At 46.4% G+C, this 23446-nt stretch overlaps 1 protein-coding gene across 3 annotated transcripts in view; it reads left to right on the plus strand.

Moving 5' to 3' along the window:
- The window catches only part of fig4a (FIG4 phosphoinositide 5-phosphatase a), a 234962-nt gene that overhangs the window by 87880 nt on the left and 123636 nt on the right, over positions 1-23446 (plus strand). For all 3 annotated transcript variants that reach the window (XM_072499995.1, XM_072499997.1, XM_072499996.1), the window contains exon 15: positions 13999-14147. In XM_072499995.1, coding sequence (XP_072356096.1) covers positions 13999-14147 — 149 coding nt within the window. The remainder of the gene's footprint in view (positions 1-13998; positions 14148-23446) is intronic.

Below are 23446 nucleotides of genomic sequence, written 5' to 3' on the forward strand. Positions count from 1 at the left end.
CCTTGCCTATCCTTCAGTGGGCCAACCCTTTCCCTGGCTACCCTCTTGCTTTTTATGTACGTGTAAAAAGCCTTGGGATTTTCCTTAACCCTATTTGCCAATGACTTTTCATGACCCCTTCTAGCTCTCCTGACTCCTTGCTTAAGTTCCTTCCTACTTTCCTTATATGCCACACAGGCTTCGTCTGTTCCCAGCCTTTTAGCCCTGACAAATGCCTCCTTTTTCTTTTTGACGAGGCCTACAATATCACTCGTCATCCAAGGTTCCCGAAAATTGCCATATTTATCTTTCTTCCTCACAGGAACATGCCTGTCCTGTATTCCTTTCAACTGACACTTGAAAGCCTCCCACATGTCAGATGTTGATTTGTCCTCAAACATCCGCCCCCAATCTATGTTCTTCAGTTCCCGCCTAATATTGTTATAATTAGCCTTCCCCCAATTTAGCACATTCATCCTCGGACCACTCTTATCCTTGTCCACCAGTACTTTAAAACTTACTGAATTGTGGTCACTGTTACCGAAATGCTCCCCTACTGAAACATCTACCACCTGGCCGGGCTCATTCCCCAATACCAGGTCCAGTACCGCCCCTTCTCTAGTTGGACTGTTTACATATTGTTTTAAGAAGCCCTCCTGGATGCTCCTTACAAACTCCGCCCCGTCTAAGCCCCTGGCACTAAGTGAGTCCCAGTCAATATTGGGGAAGTTGAAGTCTCCCATCACCACAACCCTGTTGTTTTTACTCTTTTCCAAAATCTGTCTACCTATCTGCTCCTCTATCTCCCGCTGGCTGTTGGGAGGCCTGTAGTATACCCCCAACATTGTGACTGCACCCTTCTTATTCCTGATCTCTACCCATATAGCCTCACTGCCCTCTGAGGTGTCCTCTCGCAGTATAGCTGTGATATTCTCCCGAACAAGTAGCGCAACTCCGCCTCCCCTTTTACATCCCCCTCTATCCCGCCTGAAACATCTAAATCCTGGAACGTTTAGCTGCCAATCCTGCCCTTCCCTCAACCAGGTCTCTGTAATGGCAACAACATCATAGTTCCAAGTAGTAATCCAAGCTCTAAGTTCATCTGCCTTACCCGTAATGCTCCTTGCATTAAAACATATGCACTTCAGGCCACCAGACCCGCTGTGTTCAGCAACTTCTCCCCGTCTGCTCTGCCTCAGAGCCACACTGTCCCTATTCCCTAGTTCTCCCTCAATGCTCTCACCTTCTGACCTATTGCTCCCGTGCCCACGGGAGGGGAGACTAATTAGATTCAACTGTTTTTCTATCCTATGCTGTCATACCGGCTGAGGTTTTCCAATATTATTTTATTAGTACAAAAATATAACCTAATCACTGAGCATGGAATATTTATGAATAAAGGCAAGGTGAATATACGCCATTATACAACATCCCCATTATAGCTTGAGTTAATTGTTTTACAGCACCAAGTTATTTCATCCAGTTAATTTCACAATAATTTGGTTCATTATTTTGGGTAATATTGTATTGATGATTGTGTATAGAATCAAGAATGTTCAATACCATTTTTTAATCTATTAATGATGTGGGAAATATACCAAAACTGTTGTAAATAACAACATTTTTTTAATGCTGTACAAGTTACTTAACTTGAGTGAAAGATCATGCAGTTGTCAGTCAGATAAAGTGAGAAACCACTTCTGCAGAATCATAAACTAACGCAAACAAGGTTATAATTTGTCTAATGAAAACTTTAGTGATCGTTTCTTACCCTCCTGGGTGGTTGGGTCAAGAGGCTGTCGAGATTATCAATGAGAACAGGATAAGATTTTGTTGTGTAAATTTAGGTTACAAAGACATAGTCGAACAGAGATGCGCCAACCCTGGAATGAGGTTAACTCAGTTGGCTAGATGGTTAGTGTGTGGTTCAGGGTAACACCAACAGCATGGGGTTTGATCCTCATTCTGGCTGCGGTAGACCTTGGGGCTTGTCGCTTTGCCTCATTCTGTAGTATCACGGAATAAGCTATGGTACAGCAACCATCAAATAATCAAGGATGCTACCTGGAGAAGAAGAGGGAGGTAAAGCATTTAATGTCTGATTTTTAACTAGGAACAATAATTGAATGTTTGCCCCACTGCTGTATCCTCAGAAGTGTGGGATCTGGGTTATTAATACCCTGGCCTTAACTGCGTCGAACCTGTCATCTCATAACTTGCAATGCTTGTCTAGCTTGCCAAGTCTCCAGGGAGCAGTCTCAGAGGGCTAAATATTGGAGCAGTAAATATAGAAAGTAACTTACCTCGGGGATTCACAGCCTAGTTTCCAGGGAGCAGTGAGTATCAGGAATTCCACTGAAGCTGGAAAAACTGACAGTCACAGGAAAGCCGAGACATGTGCTAAATTTGGGGGAAAAAGCATCGTAAAACAAATTAATTAGTTAACTAAGTAGAAATGGCTGGGCAGGCGATGTGCTGTAACTGCATGATGTGGGAGCTGGCAGATCCCATTGTGTGCTACAGTGACCACATCTGCAGCACGTGTTTGTTGCTCCGAATTGTTGAGCTTGAGTCTGAGCTTCAGACACTGCAGCACAACCAGGAGGGGAAGAGTTACCTGGACGCTTTGTTTCCGGAGCCAGTCATAGCATGCTAGAATTTCAAATTCAGATTGAACAAGAGAAGACCGTGCCACACTAGAGTTTTAGTGTTGGACAGGGATAGTTACACAGGCCTGAGGAAAGATTTGGCCCAAGTATATTGGACACAAATAATTAGGTAGGACAGTTGAGGAACTATGGCGAATGTTCAAGGAGATATTAAATACCTCTCAATTAAAATATATTCCCGAGAGGAAGTGGCATTGTAAAAGGAAGAAAAACGTTCCATGGGTGGAGTCTGAGTCAGATTTTTTCTGATTTTAAAAAACTGGTTAAAGAGATATGGGGAACAGGTAGGGAGGTAGATTTGAGACCAGTCCGAGATCAGCCATGATCTGATTGAATGATGGAGCTGGCTCAAAAGGCTGAATTGCCGACTTCTCCTATTTCCTATGTTCTTGTGTAATGGGCGAGAACCAGTACCTGACTGCTCAATGGGAGCATAATGTCTGATGTTGGGTACCACAGGATGGCACTGTTAACAACCTACGCCTCCGAAAAGGGATTTCGGGTGAATCGCATGCTTAGAAACCGGCAACGCGAGGGCGGCATGTGGCGCATTGGATAGCACTGGGACTGCGGCGCTGAGGACCCGGGTTCAAATCCCGGCCCTGGTGTCCGTGTAGAGTTTGCACATTCTCCCCATGTCTGCGAGGGCTTCACCCCCACAACCCAAAGATGTGCAGGTTAGGTGGATTGGCCATGCTAAATTGCCCCTCAATTGGAAAAAAAAAAAAATATATATATATATATATATATATATAATTGGGTACTCTAAATTTATAATTTAAAAAAAAGAAACCGGGAACGCAAGGGCCAAAGAAAATCTAATCACCTGGCCCCACAAAGTAAAAGAAAAAGCTAAAGCCTGTTTGGGCTTTTTTCTGGTGCTGAATCTGCTTCCCGCTTTTTCATGTAGTGGTAAGGCTTCCCCACTTGAAAGCCTAAGACTATAGGCATGTGCTTTTGCCACCTGCTCAGAGCAGGTTCAAACTCAAAAAAGGAATAACCTTTTGGGACCTTGTGGACAAGTCTTCTGGCAACTGCCAACTGCTTTCCCTGCCTTTTCCAGGCATTGAGTTTTTAAAAAAAATCATGCCATATATGTTTAATTTTGCTCACCAACATGGATTCTAAAAATTTGTATGATAACCTGGCAGTTTATGCAAAGTTTCCTTGGTACATTTAAACCTCTATCTGTTTTTATAGTTTGTTGAAACTATAAAACTATATTCAAATTGGATAAATCAGTTTATGGCCAACCTGACGATCAATCACACGATTCACAGTAATATGTATTTGTGAACGAAACCTAACCTCGGCAGCTACTCTGAAATTTTGAAGTGTATTTATCCCTAAGGGAAACTTATTTTTTGGAGCTGAATGCAAAGTCCGACTGCCTGGTATAACACCCCAGAGTCCTTTGATCTCTATTTAACTAGGTTGCCAAATAATATAGATTTCATTTGGGAATTCCCATCAGACCAATGCCAAAGAAGACAGGCTAACGGGCTTGAGTTAATTGTTTGTGACTAGTATCCTTTGGAAGAAATCTTCTGGTAGGGCAGGCATCTGTTACTGAGTTGATTGCCTATTAAGTTGTTGAAAATGTGATTTGACAGCTGCATACTCTGAAGCTTCCTACTGGATTATATAACAGTGGTCAATTTGGCTACACTTGATTCAACTATTTGGCTCCCTGTCACAGCAGAATTCCATAGTGACAACTCATATGGCTTATAACAGTGAAAATACTTTTTTCAGTGTTTTGTTATGATGGGCTCCAAGAATAAATGAATGTGCCGACGAAAGCTGTAACATTTTCCACTAGTGGGTAAATACATGGCAAATAAAATTCAGTACAGTTGAGTGAGAGCTGGTTCGTATTGATAAGAGGAATAAGGAGGCCACCTATTTCTTGGAAGGTAACAAACTAGAGTAGAAAAGCATGGGTTTGGGAATATAGATCATAAATTCTATGAGTAGCAACACTGATTGATGTGACCTCAATGAGTCCAAAAAAGTATAGGGCTCATTTATTTTGTTTGAAAAGTATATTTATTGAGATTTTGCATTTTAAAGAATTACACAACAAAGTTACAAAATAATACATAGGAAGAAGGAAAAGAATACATATCAGTACGGAGAATAACAACGGTCGGCTCAATACAACTATTAGACAGGATTAGGTACACTAGAGACCGATGCATAGACAGGATAAAGTCATAAAAGCATGACAAGACGGTGCACCCCTCCCATCATGATGACTCTTCTGCCCCACGATCAGGTGCGCACCAACATACATCTCCCTCGATTCCAGCAGAGCCGCACCAACATACATCTCCCTCGATTCCAGCAGAGCCGCACCAACATACATCTCCCTCGATTCCAGCAGAGCCACACCAGCATACATCTCCCTCAATTCCAGCAGAGCCAAAGGCACTGCTGGCCCATCGCAGCCTCTTGTCTTTGCATACCAGATCCATCTACACTCTTATGGAAACCAAGAGCGGATTCATCCTTACAAAAACAAATGCACGAAAACCCCAGTCCTAAGGTAAATTATGTATATGCCACACGATGCAACTAAACCCCACTCCACCCTAGGCAAAAACAACATTATTCTAGACCGATGTAAAGGGAGGATCAGCAGTGACATATTCAGATTACGATCAAACCGACAGGGTCTCCCACCCAACAAGGGAATGTCCCCAACCTCCCTGCATTCCAAACCCACCCATGAAGAGAGGGAGAACCAAATAGAGAGAGAAAAAACTCAATCTCAAGGGAGAGTCAAAAGAAATGCGATCCTTACCAGGATAAAGAAATCTGCCCAGGCCATCGCAGGATGAAGACATGGACTCTTAAATTCAATAACTTAAAAAGAAGCAATAATTGTTAATGCCAAAAATAAACAAAAAAACCTGAAATGGATTTGGAAGGGCTATCCTCCATCTAAATGAGGACTGACCCTGCCGACGCAGCCATCAACCCCTCTCCTCTGCTACGGCCCCACTCATCCTTCCCAAAACCAAAAGGAGTAAAACTGCCCAAATCACATTCCTCATAATTGACTCAAATGTGATTATGCTAGATCAGGATAATCTACGATACAGACCATCATGCTTACATTTCACACCTTCAGAAACACCTGTCAAGGGACATAGCACATGCCAAGTAACCCAGAAAAAGATGAACGTGAAGTGTGCACCAGGATAAAATGACAGATTAACAAATGAGCAGACTTGGTGTTTGCAGAAACACGGCCGCTCTCGTGCTCACATCCCATGTTTTTCTAGGGTTAATTTATAAAAGAATAGAATACACCTGATGGGAGATAACGAATGTGTATGTTGAGAAATTATTTCCTTTTGTAAGTGAGTCCAGAATAAAAGTGTACAAATAAGATGGCCACTAACTAATTACTTTCTGTACAGATTTTGGATTTGGATTTCTTTTATTTGGATTTGTTTTATTGTCACGTGTACTGAGGTACAGTGAAAAGTATTTTTCTGCAGTCTAGACAGATCATTCCATACATGGAAAAAAACATAGGACATACAAATGCACACTATAAATACATAGGCACAGGCATCGGGTGAGCATACAGAGTGCAGTACTACTCCATAGAGAAGATGTGTGAAGAGATCAGTTCAGTCCCTAAGAGGGTCATTCAGAAGTCTGGTAACAGCGGGGGAGAAGCTGTTTTTGAACCAGTTAGTGTGTGTTCTCAGACTTTTGTACCTCCCTGCTTGATGGAAGAAGTTGGAAGATAGAGTAACCCTGGTGGGAGGGGTCTTTGATTATGCTGCTTGCTTTCCCAAGGCAGAGGGAGGTGTAGATGGAGTCAATGGATGGGAGGCAGGTTCGCGTGATGGACTGGGCTGTGTTCACGACTCTCTGTAGTTTCTTACTGTCTTGGGCCGAGCAGTTGCCATACCAGGATGTGATGCAGCCAGATGGGATTCTTTCTGTGGTGCATCTGTAAAAATTGAGAGAGTGGTGAGAATAGGAAACCTGCTTCCAAACTGAGTAATTGAAGCATACGTGAGAAAGATGCATATGGAGAGAAACCGGGTAGTTTGGGAACAATAGTTAGAATGGGCAGAAACTGATATATGGAGTATGAACACAGCAATTGATTAGTTTGGGTGAATGAGCTGTTCCCCTGCTCAATTCTGAACACCATATCTTGAGAATTGGAGGGAGTGCAGCATATGATATTTGAAAAGTAGTTGTTTACTGCAATTTAGGTCGTTATTGGGATTTGACTAAACTTTTAAGGATATTAAGGGGAATAGACAGCAAAAATAGAGCGAAACTGTTCCCACTGATTGAGGACTCTAACATAAGGGGCATCGCCTAAAAATTAGAAACAATCTTTCGGGAATAAAGTTAGGAAATTCTATTTACACACAAGGATGGTGGCAGTTTGAAATTCTTTTCCAGAAACGGTAGCTCATACTTGGTCAATTAATTTAAATCTGAAGTTGATAGATATTTGATAATCAAAAGCCTTAAAGCAAAGATCATCCACAATTTCACTGAATGGTGGAAAAGGCTCGAGGGGTTAATCGGTCTGTGTCTGTTTCAATATAAATCTTAATTCATTTTCTAGCCTAAGATGCAGCCTGGCAGCATTGTGTTTTTCCACCTGTTCAAAGAGATAAGTCAATGATGGTATCCCCGACTACATTGCTGCACGGACATGATAGCACATTCTTAGGCTTATCCTCCGTTTCTGTTGCGGAACCTGCGAGGGCTGATACCGTGTTTGTTTATTTTTGTGAAAATGAGCTGACCGCTTTGCATTGGTACCAATATAGGACGGTGACGTTTCCTTGTTTAATGGTTAGTGTGATATGTGGAATGTTACTAAGTTGATTTTCAAATCTTTGTTACTGTTGACCGTTTAATAAACAACATATTCTCAATACAATAAATGTCTGCTACTAACCCAGATATTTAACATACAAATGTAAGTTGTGTTCATAAAATGTGTGGATTTGCATGTGCAAGCTGACTCTTGCAGAGACCACAAATAAAGATATTTGGGAAGTCACCACAAAATGCAGCCCGATTGCCATTGCAGTGTTAATGTAAGCCTATTGTGCCAAAAAAGATTATTATTATTATTATTAAGTGGACCATCGCACATTTCCCCACATCATTATCTTTTTTTAAAAATATATTTTATTAAAGTTTTCAAACACAATTTTTCCACTTTACAAATCAACATAAGAGATAACACAATAACTAATAAGTAACATTATTTAAATAAAATAGTGAACTAGCAAAGTAACAAGAAATAGTGCTCCCCTTCCCTCCCCCTCTCCTCCCCTCTGGGCTGCTGCTGCTGACTATCTATTTTCCCTTAACGTTCCGCGAGATAGTCAAGGAACGGTTGCCACCGCCTGGAGAACCCCTGAACCGATCCTCTCAACGCAAACTTCATCTGTTCCAGTTTTATGAACCCTGCCATGTCGTTTAGATCCTTCACCGGGCTACCAGGGACGTAAAGGCCAGAATATCGGCCTCTTTCGCCTCCTGCACTCCCGGCTCTTCCGCTACCCCAAATATAGCTAACCCCCAGCCTGGCTTGACCCGGACCTTCACCACCTTTGAAATCACTCTTGCCACTCCCCTCCAGTACTCATCCAGTGCCGGACACGACCAGAACATGTGTGTGGTTCGCCGGGCTTCCCAAGCACCTCCCACACCTGTCCTCCACTCCGAAGAACCTGCTCAGTCTTGCTCCCGTCATGTGTGCTCTGTGTAGAACCTTGAATTGTATCAGGCTAAGCCTGGCACACGAGGAAGAGGAATTTACCCTACTTAGGGCATCAGCCCACATCCCCCTCCTCAATCTCCTCCCCCAGCTCTTCTTCCCATTTTCCTTTCAGCTCCTCTACCAGCGCCTCCCCCCTCATCTCTCATCTCCTGATATATTTCGGACACTTTGCCCTCCCCGACCCATACCCCAAAATCACTCTATCCTGGATTCCCTGTGTCGGGAGCAGCGGAAATTCCCTCACCTGTTGCCTCGTAAATGCCCTCACTTGCATATATCTAAAGATATTCCCCGGGGGCAACTTATACTTTTCCTCCAGCGCTCCCAGTCTCGCAAACTCCCCGTCAATAAACAAGTCTCTCAGTCTCTTAATTCTTGCCCGATGCCAGCTCTGGAACCCTCCATTCATTCCTGCCTGGGACAAACCTATGGTTATTCCTGATCGGGGACCACACCGAGGCACCCGTCACCCCCCTATGTCGCCTCCATTGCCCCCAGATCCTTAAGGTTGCCACCACCACTGGGTTTGTGGTATACCTTTTCAGGGAAAGCGGTAGCGGCGCAGTCACCAGCGCCTTTAGACTCGTTCCTTTGCAGGACGCCATCTCCAGCCTCTTCCACGCCGCCCCCTCTCCCTCCCTCATCCACTTGCAAACCATCGCCACATTGGCGGCCCAGTAATAGTCGTCCAAATTCGGCAATGCCAGTCCCCCTCTGTCCCTGCTGCGCTGCAGGAACCCCCTCCTTACCCTCGGGGTCTTCCCTGCCCACACGAAACTCATAACACTCCTATCTATTTTCTTAAAAAAGGCCTTAGTGATCAAAATGGGGAGACATTGAAACACAAAAAGAAACCTTGGGAGGACCATCATCTTTACCGCCTGCACTGTGCCCGCCAGTGAGAGCGGCAGCATATCCCACCTCTTGAAATCCTCCTCCATCTGCTCCACCAGCCGCGTCAGACTGAGTTTGTGTAGAGCTCCCCAGCTCTTGGCTACCTGAATCCCCAAAAATCGGAAGCTCCTTTCCACTCTCCTTAGCGGCAGGGCGTCTATCCCTCTTCCCTGATCCCCGGGGTGTACTACGAAAAGCTCACTCTTCCCCATATTAAGCCTATATCCCGAAAAATCTCCAAACTCCCTCAATATCTGCATAACCTCTGTCATCCCCTCCACAGGATCCGCCACATACAGCAGTAGGTCATCTGCGTAGAGTGACACTCCATGTTCCTCTCCCCCTCTAACCACCCCCCTCCATTTCCTAGAGTCTCTCAATACTATGGCCAGTGGTTCAATTGCCAGCGCGAACAGTAATGGGGACAGGGGGCACCCCTGCCTTGTTCCCCTATGTAACCGAAAATACTCCGATCTCTGCCGATTTGTGACTACACTTGCCACTGGGGCCCCATTGAGGAGCTTGACCCAACTGACAAACCCCTCCCCGAACCCAAACCTCAACAACTCCCATATGTACTCCCACTCTACCCTATCGAATGCCTTCTCTGCATCCATTGCTACCACTATCTCTGCCTCCCCCTCCGCTGGGGGCATCATTATCACTCCCAACAGCCGTCGCACGTTGACATTCAATTGTCTCCCCTTTACAAACCCTGTCTGGTCTTCATGCACCACCCTCGGGACACAATCCTCAATCCTCGTCGCTCGCACTTTTGCCAGCAACTTGGCGTCTACGTTCGGGAGCGAGATAGGCCTATATGACCCGCATTGCAGCGGATCTTTATCCCGCTTCAGGATGAGTGATATCGTCGCCTCCGACATTGTCGGGGGTAGAGTCTCCCCTTCTCTGGCCTCGTTAAAGGTTCTCGCCAGCAGCAGGGCCAACAAGTCCACATATTTCCTGTAAAATTCCACCGGGAACCCGTCTGGTCCCGGGGCCGTCCCTGCCTGCATGTTCCCCAGCCCTTTAGTCACCTCATCCACCTCAATTGGCGCCCCCAGACCCGCCACCTCCCGCTCCTCCACCCTCGGGAACCCCAGCTTGTCCAGAAACTGTTGCATCCCCCCTTTTCCCTCCGGGGGTTGGGACCTATATAGTCTCTCATAAAAGGTCTTAAACACCTCATTTACCTTCCCTGCTCTCCGCTCCGTAGTTCCCGTTTCATCCCTGACTCCCCCTATTTCCCTCGCCGCTATCCTCTTACGAAGCTGGTGGGCCAGCAGCCGGCTCGCCTTTTCCCCATATTCGTATCTCATCCCCTGTGCCTTCCTCCACTGTGCCTCTGCCTTCCCTGTGGTCAGCAGGTCAAACTCCGTCTGAAGTCTTCGCCTCTCTCTCTCTCTATATATATATATATATATATATATATATATTATATATATTTTATATATATATAGTCCTTTGTCCGGGGCCTCCGCATATCTTTTTAAAAAAATATATTTTATTAAAGTTTTGAAACACAATTTTTCCCCCTTACAAAATCAACAAAAACGGTAGTGCAATAACTAATAGGTAACATTGTTTAAATAAAGTAGTGAACTAACAAATGGTTGCCCCCCCCCCCCCCAACCTTCCACCCCAACTAGAACAAAAACAAGTTGCCCCACCCCCCCCTCTTTCTGGGCTGCTGCTGGCTATCTATTTTCCCCTAACGTTCCGCTAGATAGTCAAGGAACGGTTGCCACCGCCTGGAGAGCCCCTGAGCCGATCCACTCAGCACAAACTTCATCCGTTCCAGTTTTATGAACCCTGCCATATCGTTTATCCAGGCCTCCACGCCGGTGGGGTTTCGCTTCCTTCCACATGAGTAAGATCCTTCGCCGGGCTATCAGGGACGCAAAGGTCAGAATATCGGCCTCTTGCCCCTCCTGCACTCCCAGATCATCCGCTACCCCAAATATAGCTAACCCCCAGCCTGGCTTGACCCGGACCTTCACCACCTTTGAAATCACTCTTGCCACTCCCCTCCAGTACTCATCCAGTGCCGGACACGACCAGAACATGTGTGTGGTTCGCCGGGCTTCCCCCCCACCTCCCGCACCTGTCCTCCACTCCGAAGAACCTGCTCAACCTCGCTCCCGTTATGTGTGCTCTATGTAGCACCTTAAATTGGATCAGGCTAAGCCTGGCACACGAGGAAGAGGAATTTACCCTACTTAGGGCATCAGCCCACAAACCCTCCTCAATCTCCTCCCTGAGCTCTTCTTCCCATTTTCCTTTCAGCTCTTCTCCCAGCTCCTCCCCCTCTTCTCTCATCTCCCGGTATATTTCGGACACTTTGCCCTCCCCGACCCATACCCCCGAAAGCACTCTATCCTGGATCCCCTGTGTCGGGAGCAGCGGAAATTCCCTCACCTGTTGTCTCGTGAACGCCCTCACCTGCATATACCTAAAGATATTCCTCGGAGGCAGCTCATACTTTTCCTTTAGCGCTCGCAAACATCCCATCTATAAATAAGTCTCCCACTCTCCTAATTCCTGCCCGGTGCCAGCTCTGGAACCCTCTGTCCAACCTTCCTGGGGCAAACCTATGGTTGTTCCTGATCGGGGACCACACCGAGGCTCCCAACACACCCTTCTGTCGCCTCCATTGCCCCCAGATACTTAATGTTGCCGCCACCACTGGGTTCGTGGTAAACCTTTTCGGGGAGAGCGGTAGCGGCGCTGTCACCAGCTCTTTTAAGCTTGTTCCTTTACAGGATGCCATCTCCAGCCTCTTCCACGCCTCCCCCTCTCCCTCTATCATCCACATTGGCGGCCCAGTAATAGTCGCCTAAATTTGGCCTGCATTATTGTCCCATCTCTTTAATTTCCAAATCTCACTAATGCGAAATTGAATTGAAGCCCTCTCAGTAGCCCTAGATATACAATTCGCCAGTACTCTGACCCCAGAGCAGTTCAGGTGATGAGATTCCCATTGGTATCGCTCTCTTTTCCTAGTACCTCATGAATTGACACCTATTTCTTCCACATCACTCTTTGAAACTATGTGATCCAGGAATGGTGCTAGAACCAGTAAACTTCTGGGGCTGGATTCTCCGTTCCTGAGGCTAAGAGCCGCTCGAACGGAGAATCCGCGAGAATTTCACGACAGGATAATCAACATGAACCCCTCACCAATTCCGGTACCGGTGAGGGGCTAGCACCGGCACTGCGTGAAACATGCGCGGAAAATGGCCGGGTCCCGGGCCGCGCATGCGCAGGGCTGACGACTTGCACGGGTCGCGCCGGAAGACATGGCAGCAGCCGTGCTCTAACCCGCCAACCGTGACCCCACTGGCCACCCCTCACCATTCCCCCCCCCCCCCCCTGCCGGGCCAGCGGCACAGATCCTAGACGAGTGTGGCGGTGCTGGACACTGTCCACAGCCGGCACGCCGGGTTCCCGACGGCTGGGACTACGTGTGGTCCGTGCCGTTGGGAACTCGGGCCATCGGGGGAGGAGCATCGCGGGTTAGCCGGCAAATGAAGTGCCAGCGGCATTGCAGCAGCATACAGCATGTGTCCTGGTGATGCTGGTTTGGAGGGGGTGGAGCATGGCGGACAGGCGTCACACCGCGCCGGCTCCAGCTCCAGCGTCGGAATCCATTCTCTGCCCAATCGACGATCACAATTTCGGCGTCGGGCTGCGGAGAATCCAGCCCCTGATTTGGGCTCGCCAAAAATACTATCAACTGAACCAATGTGATACAAGACTTGTGAATAATATGAACGCTGGGTGGAGAATGCTAAAGTTCCAAACTAGTTTGAAAAAGAACAACAATTTATCATCAGTTTTCACATACTTAGAAAATAAATTTTGCAATCATACAGATTTTATACTCTTAGCTGCTCTTATAGGTCATCTTTTGCACTGTTTGGCACTGCTAAAGCCTCCATATGTAAATAAATGCTTGTAAAGCACATAAACCAACTATGATTCATTTGTGGTCAGAGAAACAGTTAACGTTTCAGGTCGATGACTTTTGATCAGAACTGGGAAAAATTGGAAATGTCAAAGGATTTAAGCAAGTTTTACTCGCGTGTTCTTTTCTTTTACTGTCAGGGGGCAACAATTCATCCTTCTATCATTTACACTTCCTCCAGAAACATCTATTGTTTCCTCACTTGTCCCAATAAGAGAACCTTATACCACCTACCAATCTGTCATTTAAACTCTACTGCCTTTCACCCCATCACAGACCTTCTCTTTTGTTACTTTCCCAAACCACCACCTCCCTTTCACTTGATTAAAACCAAGAACTTTTCCCCGTTTTGATAAAAGGTCATCGCACTGAAATGTTGACTCGATTTTTCTCTCCACAGGTCTTTTGCTGTAGTTGATAATGCCTCTGTTTTCATGGTTCAATGTTGAAGTATTTGGACATTTTCAAAGTCTAGAGAGACTCAAAGCTGTACAAGAGATGCTTTTATTTGTAACCTTAAAAAGGCAAATTTGCAGGTTTCTTCATAATGTAAACTAAAGGTAATCAAAATGTTAATACCTTTTGGAAAACCAAGGACTTCTGTATTTTGAGCCTACTTAAAGAGAACTGTAATGATAAATGACAACTAGATATTATACCTGCAATATAATTTATTATAGTGCTGCCCTGTTTAAATTCTGTTTCAGACTGGAGTTCTCAGGACAAACTGTGTTGACTGTTTGGATCGTACAAACACTGCTCAGTTTATGGTGGGAAAATGTGCTTTGGCATACCAGCTCTATGCAATAGGTGTAATTGATAAACCAAGATTGCAATTTGACACTGATGCTGTTCGGTAAGCAATTTGTTGCTTTTATAGATTCCAACTGCCTTAATTTGTTCAATTTACCATACTTTTTTTGTTTCCTGATTTTCCCTGTCCCCTCATAATAAGTGATACAGAACAAGACTAGCAGCGCGGGTTCAAGTTCCGTATCAGCTTACCCGAACAAGCGCCGGAATGTGGCGACTAGGGGCTTTTCACAGTAACTTCATACTTGTGACAATAAAAGGTTATTATTAATTGGGGAAATCTAGCTTTCTTCACTCATATTTTTCAAGCTTCTTGCCACCTGCATGTTATTAGCACTCCCAACCCTAATATGTACAGACCAAGCAAGTACTGCACTGCCTTAGTTTCCAGTACTTTCCCCAGCAAACCTTAGCTGACCATCCTTGATGTAGAACCTTTTTTGCTGGTAACTTTAACCATTAAAAGGGAACCAGCCCAATTCCATTGTTTTAAAAAATAATATATTTATTCAAATTTCAACTTTGGACATAGCACTCGCAAAGCCCCTCCAGAACCCCTGCAGCGCTGGGCACGTTCAGAACATATGGGCGTGATCTGCTGGGCTCCCCGAACATCTCAAACATCTGTCCTCCACCCCAAAAAACCTACTCATCCTCGCCCCTGTCATATGCGCTCTGTGAGTAACTTTGAACTGTATTAGGCTGAGCCTGGCGCAAGAGGAGGAAGAATTAACCCTACTCAGGGCATCAGCCCACAGATCTTCATCCAGCCCCTCCCCCAGCTCCTCCTCCCACTTACCCTTTAACTCCTCCACCGAGGCCTCCTCCTGCAGTTCCTGATAGATCGCCGAGACCTTGCCTTCTCCCGCCATAAACCCGAAATCACCCTGTCCTGAATCCTTCGTGCTGGGAGCAACGGAAATTCCCTCACATGCCATCTCACTTGCATGTACCTAAAAGCATTCCCGGGAGGTAACCCAAATTTCTCCTCTAGCGCCCCTAGGCTCGCAAAAGTCCCATCGATGAATAGGTCCCCCATTCTTTTAATCCCAGCCCAATGCCAGTTCAGAAACCCCCCATCCATCCTACCCGGAACAAACCTGTGGTTCTCGCGTATCGGGTACCAGACTGAGGCCCCCACCTCGCCCCTATGTCGCCTCCACTGCCCCCAGATCTTCAGAGTCGCCGCCACCACCGGACCCGTGGTGTACCTTGTCGGCGGAAGCGTCAACGGTGCCGTCACCAGCGCCCCCAGACTCATACCTGCACAAGACGCCACCTCTAGCCTCTTCCACGCCACCCCCTCTCCCTCCACCACCCACTTACGGATCATCGCCACATTAGCTGCCCAATAATAGCCACACAGATTTGGCAGCGCCAGCCCCCCCCCAGTCCCTGCCACACTCCAAAAACATCCTCTTCACCCTCGGGGTCTTATTTGCCCATACGAATCCCATAATACTCCTGCATACCCTTTTTAAAAAAAAGCCTTGGGGATTAGGATGGGCAGGCACCGGAACACAAAACAGGAACCTCGGGAGGACCATCATTTGACAAACTTCACCCTACCCACCAGGGAGAGTGGCAGCATATCCCATCTCTTGAAGTCCTCCTCCATCTCCTCCACCAACCGTGTCAAATTGAGCTCGTGCAGGGCCCCCCAACTCCTAGCTACCTGGAACCCCAGGTATCGGAAGATCCTCTCCGCCCTCTTCAGCGGTAGTTCATCTATCCCCCTTCCCTGGTCCCCCGCATGCACCACAAAGAGCTCACTCCACCCCACGTTGAGCTTATAGCCCGAGAAGTCCCCAAACCAAACTCCCTAAGGATACGCATAACCACCGCTATCCCCCTCCACTGCAACCTATAACAACAGGTCATCAGCATATAACGACCCCCCCCCCCGGACTAATCCCCTCCAGTTCCTAGACTCCCTCAATGCCATGGCCAGCGGCTCAATTGCCAGTGCAAACAACAAGGGAGATAAGGGACACCCCTGCCTCGTCCCGCGGTACAACCTAAAGTACTCCGACCTCCGCCGGTTCGTAGCCACACTCGCCACTGGGGCCCTATATAACAGCCTGACCCTTCCCCGAACCCAAACCTCCCAAGCACTTCCCAGAGATACCCCCACTCCACCCGATCAAAAGCCTTCTCCGCGTCCATAACTGCCACTACCTCCACTTCCCCCTCTACCGAGGGCATCATGATCACATTTAAGAGCCTCCGCACATTCGTGTTTAACTGCCTGCCCTTCACAATCCCCGTCTGGTCCTCATGGATTACCCCCGGGACACAGTCCTCAATCCTCGTAGCCAGCACCTTCGCCAACAACTTAGCGTCTACATTGAGGAGCGAAATAGGCCTATACAATCCACATTGCAATGGTTCCTTATCTCGCTTCAAAATCAACGAGATCAGGGCCCGGGACATTGTCGGGGGCAGGGTCCCCTCCTCCCTCGCCTCATTGAAAGTTCTCACCAGCAACGGGCCCAGCAGGTCCACATACTTTCTGTAAAGTTCAACTGAGAACCCATCCGGTCCCGGGGCCTTCCCCGCCTGCATGCTCTCCAATCCTTTAACCAGCTCCTCCAGCCCAATCGGCGCCCCCAAACCAGACACCTGCTCCTCCTCCACCCTCTCGACCCTCAATTGGTCCAAGAATCGCCGCATCCCGTTCCCCCCCCTCCAGGGGCTCGGACCTATACAGATTCCCATAGAAGTCCCTAAATACCTTGTTTATTCTCACCGCACTCCGCACCGTATTCCCCTCTCTATCTCTAATTCCACCAATCTCCCTCGCTGCCTCCCTCTTACGAAGCTGATGTGCCAGCTTCCAGCTCGCCTTCTCCCCATACACATATACCGTCCCCTGCCTTTTCTTCCACTGCGCCTCTGTTTTTCCTGTGGTCAATAGATCAAATTCCATTTGGAGGTTTCGTCGCTCCCTAAGCAACCCCTCCTCGGGGGTCCTCTGCATAGCTCCTGTCCACCCTTAATATCTCCCTCCTTTTGCTCTTCTCCCTATGGGCCCTAATGGAAATTGGCTCTCCCCTAACCACCGCCTTCAGAGCCTCCCAGACTACCCCCACCTGCACCTCCCCATTGTCGTTGGCCTCCATGTATCTTTGAATACACCCCCGATCTGCCCGCTCAGCTCCTCATCTGCCAACAGTCCCACATCGAGGCGCCACAGCGGGCGCTGGCCCCTCTCCTCCCCTAACCAGCTCCACCCAATGCGGGGCGTGATCCGAGATGGCTGTAGCCAAATATTCCATTCCCTCCACTTTCGGGATTAGTGCCCTACTCATTATAAAGAACCCCCCCCCCCATTATCAAGCTCCCTGCCTCCAGATCTGGGATCCGACCCACATACGTTTCATAAATCCGGCATCATCCCAATTCATAAGAACTAGGAGCAGGAGTAGGCCATCTGGCCCCTCGAGCCTGCTCCACCATTCAATGAGATCATGGCTGATCTTTTGTGGACTCAGCTCCACTTTCCGGCCCAAACACCATAACCCTTAATCCCTTTATTCTTCAAAAAACTATCTATCTTTATCTTAAAAACATTTAATGAAGGAGCCTCTACTGCATGTACATTCGGGCACATTCGGTGCATATACGTTCACCAGTACCACCCGCGTCCCTCTGTCTACACCTCCCGCTGCCTTGGGAAAGCGGGCAGCATAATCAAAGACTCCTCCCACTCGGGTACCTCTCCCATCGGGCAGAAGATACAAAAGTCTGAGAACAAGCACTAACAGATTCAAAAACAGCTTCTTCCCCACTGTTGACCCTTTTATGGACTGAACTGATCACTTCACACATCTACCGAGTAGTACTACACTCCGTATGCTTCACCTGCTATCTGTGTCTTTTATTTACAATGTGTATCTTTTGTATGTCCTATGTTTTTTCATGTATGGAACAATATGTCTAGACTGTATGCAGGACAATACTTTTCACTGTACCTCGGTACACGTGACAATAAATCCAAGCCCAATATTCATCAAGATGCTTCTTAAACATCACTTTCGTATTGCCTCGCACATTTCCTCTAAACCTTTCCCCTTGCACCTTAAACCTATGTCCCCGAGTAATTGATTTTTCCACCCTGTGAAAAAGCATCTGACTGTCCACTGTGTCCATGCCACTCATAATTTTGTAAACCTCCATCAAGTTGCCCCTCAACCAGTGTCATTCCAGGGAAAACATTCCAAGTTTATCAAACCTCTCCTCAGAATGATACCCTCCAGACCAGGCAACATCCTGGTAAACCTCTTCTGTACCCTCTCCAAGGCATCCACATCCTTCTGGTAGTATGGCGACCACAATATTCAAAATGTGGCCTAACTAAGGTTCTGTAGAGCTGCAGCATGACTTGCCAATTTTTATACCGAATGCGCTGACCGATGAAGGCAAGCATGCCCTTTGCTTTCTTGACTGCCTTATCCATCTGCATTGCCACTTTCAGTGATCTGTGGACCTGTATGGCCAGATCTTTCTGCCTGGCAATACTCCTAAGAGTTCTGCCATTTACTGTATAATTCCCACCTGTATTAGACCAAAAGGCATTACCTCACATTTGTCCGGATTAAACTCCATCCGCCATTTCTCCACCCAAGTCTCCAACCGATCTGTATTCTCTGACAACTCCACTAATCTGTGTTGTCCGCATATCTACTAATCAGACCAGCTACATTTTCCTCCAACTCATTTGTTTGTTTTTTTAAAGATATATTTATTAAAGTTTTTTAATACAATTTTTCTCCCTTACAATCAATAACACCGCCCCCCCCCCCCCCCCCCGTAACAAAAAAAACGAGAAATCGCGCAGAGCAAGATATATACATGGCAAAATGATATATTTACACAGCTTTGTACACTGGCCCTCACCCGTACGTGCCAGTTTCCCCAACCCTTCATGTTATCTCTTGCTCATTCACCCTCCCAGGCAGTCTCCCCCCCACCCAGGACGTCCCCCCCCCCCCCAAGGTTGCTGCTGCTGCTGACCGACCTTCCTCTAACGCTCCGCGAGATAGTCTAGGAACGGTTGCCACCGCCTGTAGAACCCCTGCGCAGTCCCTCTCAAGGCAAACTTAATCCTCTCCAACTTTATGAACCCAGCCATATCATTTATCCAGGCCTCCAACTCATTTATATGTCCTACGAACAACAAAGGTACTGGCACTGATCCCTGTGGAACGCCACAGAAAGACGCCCTTCCACCATTACCTCTGTCTTCTATGATCGAGCCTGTTCTGTATCCGTCTTGGCAGCTCACCTCTGATCCGGTGTGACTTCACCTTTTGTACCATGCTGCCATGAGGGGCTTTACTGAAGTCCATGTAGAAAACATCCACTGCCCTTCATTCATCACTCACCTTTGTCACTTACTCAAAAAACTCAATCAAGTTAGTGAGGCACAACTTCCCCTTCTCAAAACCATGCTGCCTATCGCTAATAAGTCCATTTGTTTCCAAATGTGAGTAAATCCTCTCCCTGAAAATCTTTTCCAATAATTTCCCTACCACTGACATAAGGCTCACTGACCTATAATTTCCTGGATTACAAAGGAACAACATTGGCCATTCTCCAGTCTTCTGGGACCTCACCTGTAGCCAATAAGGATATAAAGATTTTTGTCAAGGCCCCAGCAATTGCCTCCCTCCGTATTCTCTGGTTGATCCCATCAGGTTCTGGGGACTTAACTACCTTGATGCTTTTAAGGTGCTCAACGCCACCTCCTTTTTGATATTTACATGACCCAGAATATCTACATACCCTTCCCCATCATCCACAATATCTTTCTCTTTGGTGAATACTGATGCAAAGTATTCATTTAGTACCTCACCCATTTCCTCTGGCTCCTCTGTCCTCGAGTGGGCCAACCCTTTCCCTGTTTACCTCTTGCTCTTTATAAACAAATAAAATGCATTGAGATTCTCCTTAATCTGTTTGCCAATGACTTTTCACGACCAATTTTAGGCCTCCTGACGCCTTGCTTAGGATCCTTCCTTCTTTATTTATATTCTTCAAGGGCTTCATCAGTTCTTGGCTTTCTAGACCTTACAAATGCTTCCTTTTTCTAGAGTCAGGCTGGAATCCATTTTGTAAGTGGAAGAATCGGGAGTGTTTCCTCCGAGCCCAACAAACTAACCTGTAAATCCTGACACCAGCTAACCTCTACTTCTAAAATACCTGATCTTGAGCTGCATCCTTGTGAAGGATTTTACCATGAGGAGATAGTTGAGCCTCTTAGCAGTTGCATTCCATTGAACCATAGAATCCCTACATTGCAGAAGGAGACCATTCAGCTCATCAAGTCTGCACTGACCCTCTGAAAGAGTACCCTACCTACGCCCCTCCCCCGTTCTATTCCCGTAACCATACTAACCTGCACATCTCTGGACACTTGAGACCATTTTTTTTATCATGGCCAATCCAGTTAGCCTGCATATCTTTTGATTGTGGAAGGAAACAGGAGCTCCTGGAAGAAACCCATGCAGACGTGGAGAGAAAGTGCAAACTCCACACACATGCAAGGCCAGAATTGGACCCGTGTCCCTGGTCCTCTGAGGCAGCAGTGATAACCACTGTGCCACCTCAAAATTGGAATCTTAAAAAAAAAAAGTGTGCTCCAGAATTGAAAGTCCACAACATATACAGTGAATGGTAGAACCCTCAAGAGTATTGAAAGTCAGAGAGATCTAGGTGTACAGGTCCACAGGTCACTGAAAGGGGCAACACAGGTGGAGAAGGTAGTCAAGAAGGCATACGGCATGCTTGCCTTCATTGGCCGGGGCATGGAGTATAAGAATTGGCAAGTCATGTTGCAGCTGTATAGAACCTTAGTTAGGCCACACTTGGAGTATCGTGTTCAATTCTGGTCGCCACACTGCCGAAAGGATGTGGAGGCTTTAGAGAGGGTGCAGAAGAGATTTACCAGGATGTTGCCTGGTATGGAGGGCATTAGCTATGAGGAGCGGTTGAATAAACTCGGTTTGTTCTCACTGGAATGACGGAGGTTGAGGGGCGACCCGATAGAGGTCTACAAAATTGAGTGGCATAGACGGAGTGGATAGTCAGAGGCTTTTCCCCTGGGTTGACGGGTCAATTACTCGGGGGCATTGGTTTACGGTGCGAGGGGCAAGGTTTAGAGGAGATGTACGAGGCAAGTTTGTTTACACAGGGTAGTGGGTGCCTGGAACTCGCTACCGGAGGAGGTGGTGGAAGCAGGACGATAGTGACATTTAAGGGGCATCTTGACAAATACATGAATAGAGGGATACGGACCCAGGAAGTGTAGAAGATTGTAGTTTAGTCGGGTAGCATGGTCGGCACGGGCTTGGAGGGCCGAAGGGCCTGTTCCTGTGCTGTACTTTTCCTTGTTCTTTGTTCTTTTGTTCTATTTCCGGATTTTTATAACATTAAGGCAACACAGTAGTTAGCACTGTTGCCTCACAGTAACTTAATTGCAGTGTTAATATAAGTCTACTTGTGACACTAATAAAGGTTATTATTATATCAATTCCAGCCTTGAGTGACTGTGTGGAATTTGCACTTTCTCTCCGTGCCTGCGTAGGCTTTCTCCAGCTGCTCCAGTTTCCTCCCACATTCCAAAGATGTGGAGTTAGGTGGGGTTACAGGGGGGGGGCGCAAGTAGGGTGCACTTTCAGAAGATCGGTGCAGACGCGATGGGCCTCCTACTGCACAGTAGTGATTCTATGATTAAATTGCAGTTTTTATGGAGGAAACCCCATCCCAGTGAATATTGGGAATTTGATTCTGTCTGGCACAGTTTTTATGCTCTATTCTAGTCAACAGTCTATGATTTTCTGTGTATTTACTTGAGGATTGGTAAAATTCAAAATGAAATACTAGATTTAAGAAAAAGACAGGCTGCCAGCACCACATGGTGTGATGCTGTATTAAGCCCGTCTGAAAAGGGAAATCCGTGTTTTATGCCTGGTTTATGCAATTTGCTGTGCGGCATTAAGCCAGGATGGCGGCTGGCGGCACTACTGGCCTTGCCACCTCTGAACGAAGAATTTGAAAATGGAGATACAATTTCTGCTCCTGGAAACAACTCCGTGACACATGGTAGGAGTATACACAACTCTGGGATATCTCTGCGGATGGAATTGAATTTGTCCAACGCTCAAATAATGAGTTGATAATTCTGCGTGCTCATAATATACTATTTAAGCAGCATACAACACCTATGGCCAACATGCATCCATATAAGTCATTCTTTAAAGCAGGAAGAGAAAACATAGGAGGAGAATTTGCTATATTTGCAGCTTTTCAAACTGATTACAGCCATGAAACTACCCAGGTGCAGGAACAGGTCATTCAGCCAGTCGAGCTTGTCCCACAAGTTTTTATCTGTGTATGCAATTTTTTTTTGATTATCAAATTATGTTGGATAAGGTCAGAACACATATTACTTATTTAGTTTCACACTTTTGTGAATTAGAATGTACATCTTTTTGCTCACCAAGATTAGAATGGAATGATAGAATACAATTTTCCAACTACAGCATTTGTACCCACTATTCAGCATAGCATTGATTTCGTGGACAATAACTCCTCCATAATAACTGATTTTTAATGTGAAAAAATGAAAATGAAATGAAAATCGCTTATTGTCACAAGTAGGCTTCAAATGGAGTTACTGTGGTCGCCACATTCCGGCGCCTGTTCGGGGAGGCTGGTACGGGAAATGTCAGAAATATGCAAGTTGGAGGATGGATATGTATGAAATATGTTGGTTTTGATTATGCTGCACTATTTGTCTTTACCCCAATCTTAGAGGCTGGTTAAGATTTTTGCACAGACAATATTCATAATGCCAGAAAGATCATCTCACTTATCAAGATTGAACTCTGATGCAGGGCCGAGAAGGAGAAATAACAGCGTTCTAACCAGTCACCCTATACTTTTTAGATAAAAGGTCTTCCCAACTTTTTTTCCCCTTTTCTCTGGTCTCTTCCTTTTCTCTCTTCTGTCCCCATTCAGAATTTATTTCAGGATAGCCCTGAGTAAATGGCTATGGTCCTCATATAAAATATTATGATATTAGCAGTGTTGAAAAATAAACTCCCCTATTATCTCCTCCCTTCTCACTGTCCAAGGCCCCAAGTGCTCCTTCTAAGTGAAACAGCAATTTACTTGTACTACTTTCAGTTTAGATTACTGTATTCAGTGCTCATGATGTGGTGGTCTCTATGCAGGGGAAATCAAAGGCAAGGCTGGGTGACCATAAGACATAGGAGAGGAAGTAAGGCCATTCGGCCCATCGAGTCCACTCCACCATTCAATCATGGCTGATTTCAA

This window comes from Scyliorhinus torazame, chromosome 4 (assembly GCF_047496885.1).
Source record: "Scyliorhinus torazame isolate Kashiwa2021f chromosome 4, sScyTor2.1, whole genome shotgun sequence".
Classification (NCBI taxonomy): Eukaryota; Metazoa; Chordata; class Chondrichthyes; order Carcharhiniformes; family Scyliorhinidae; genus Scyliorhinus; species Scyliorhinus torazame.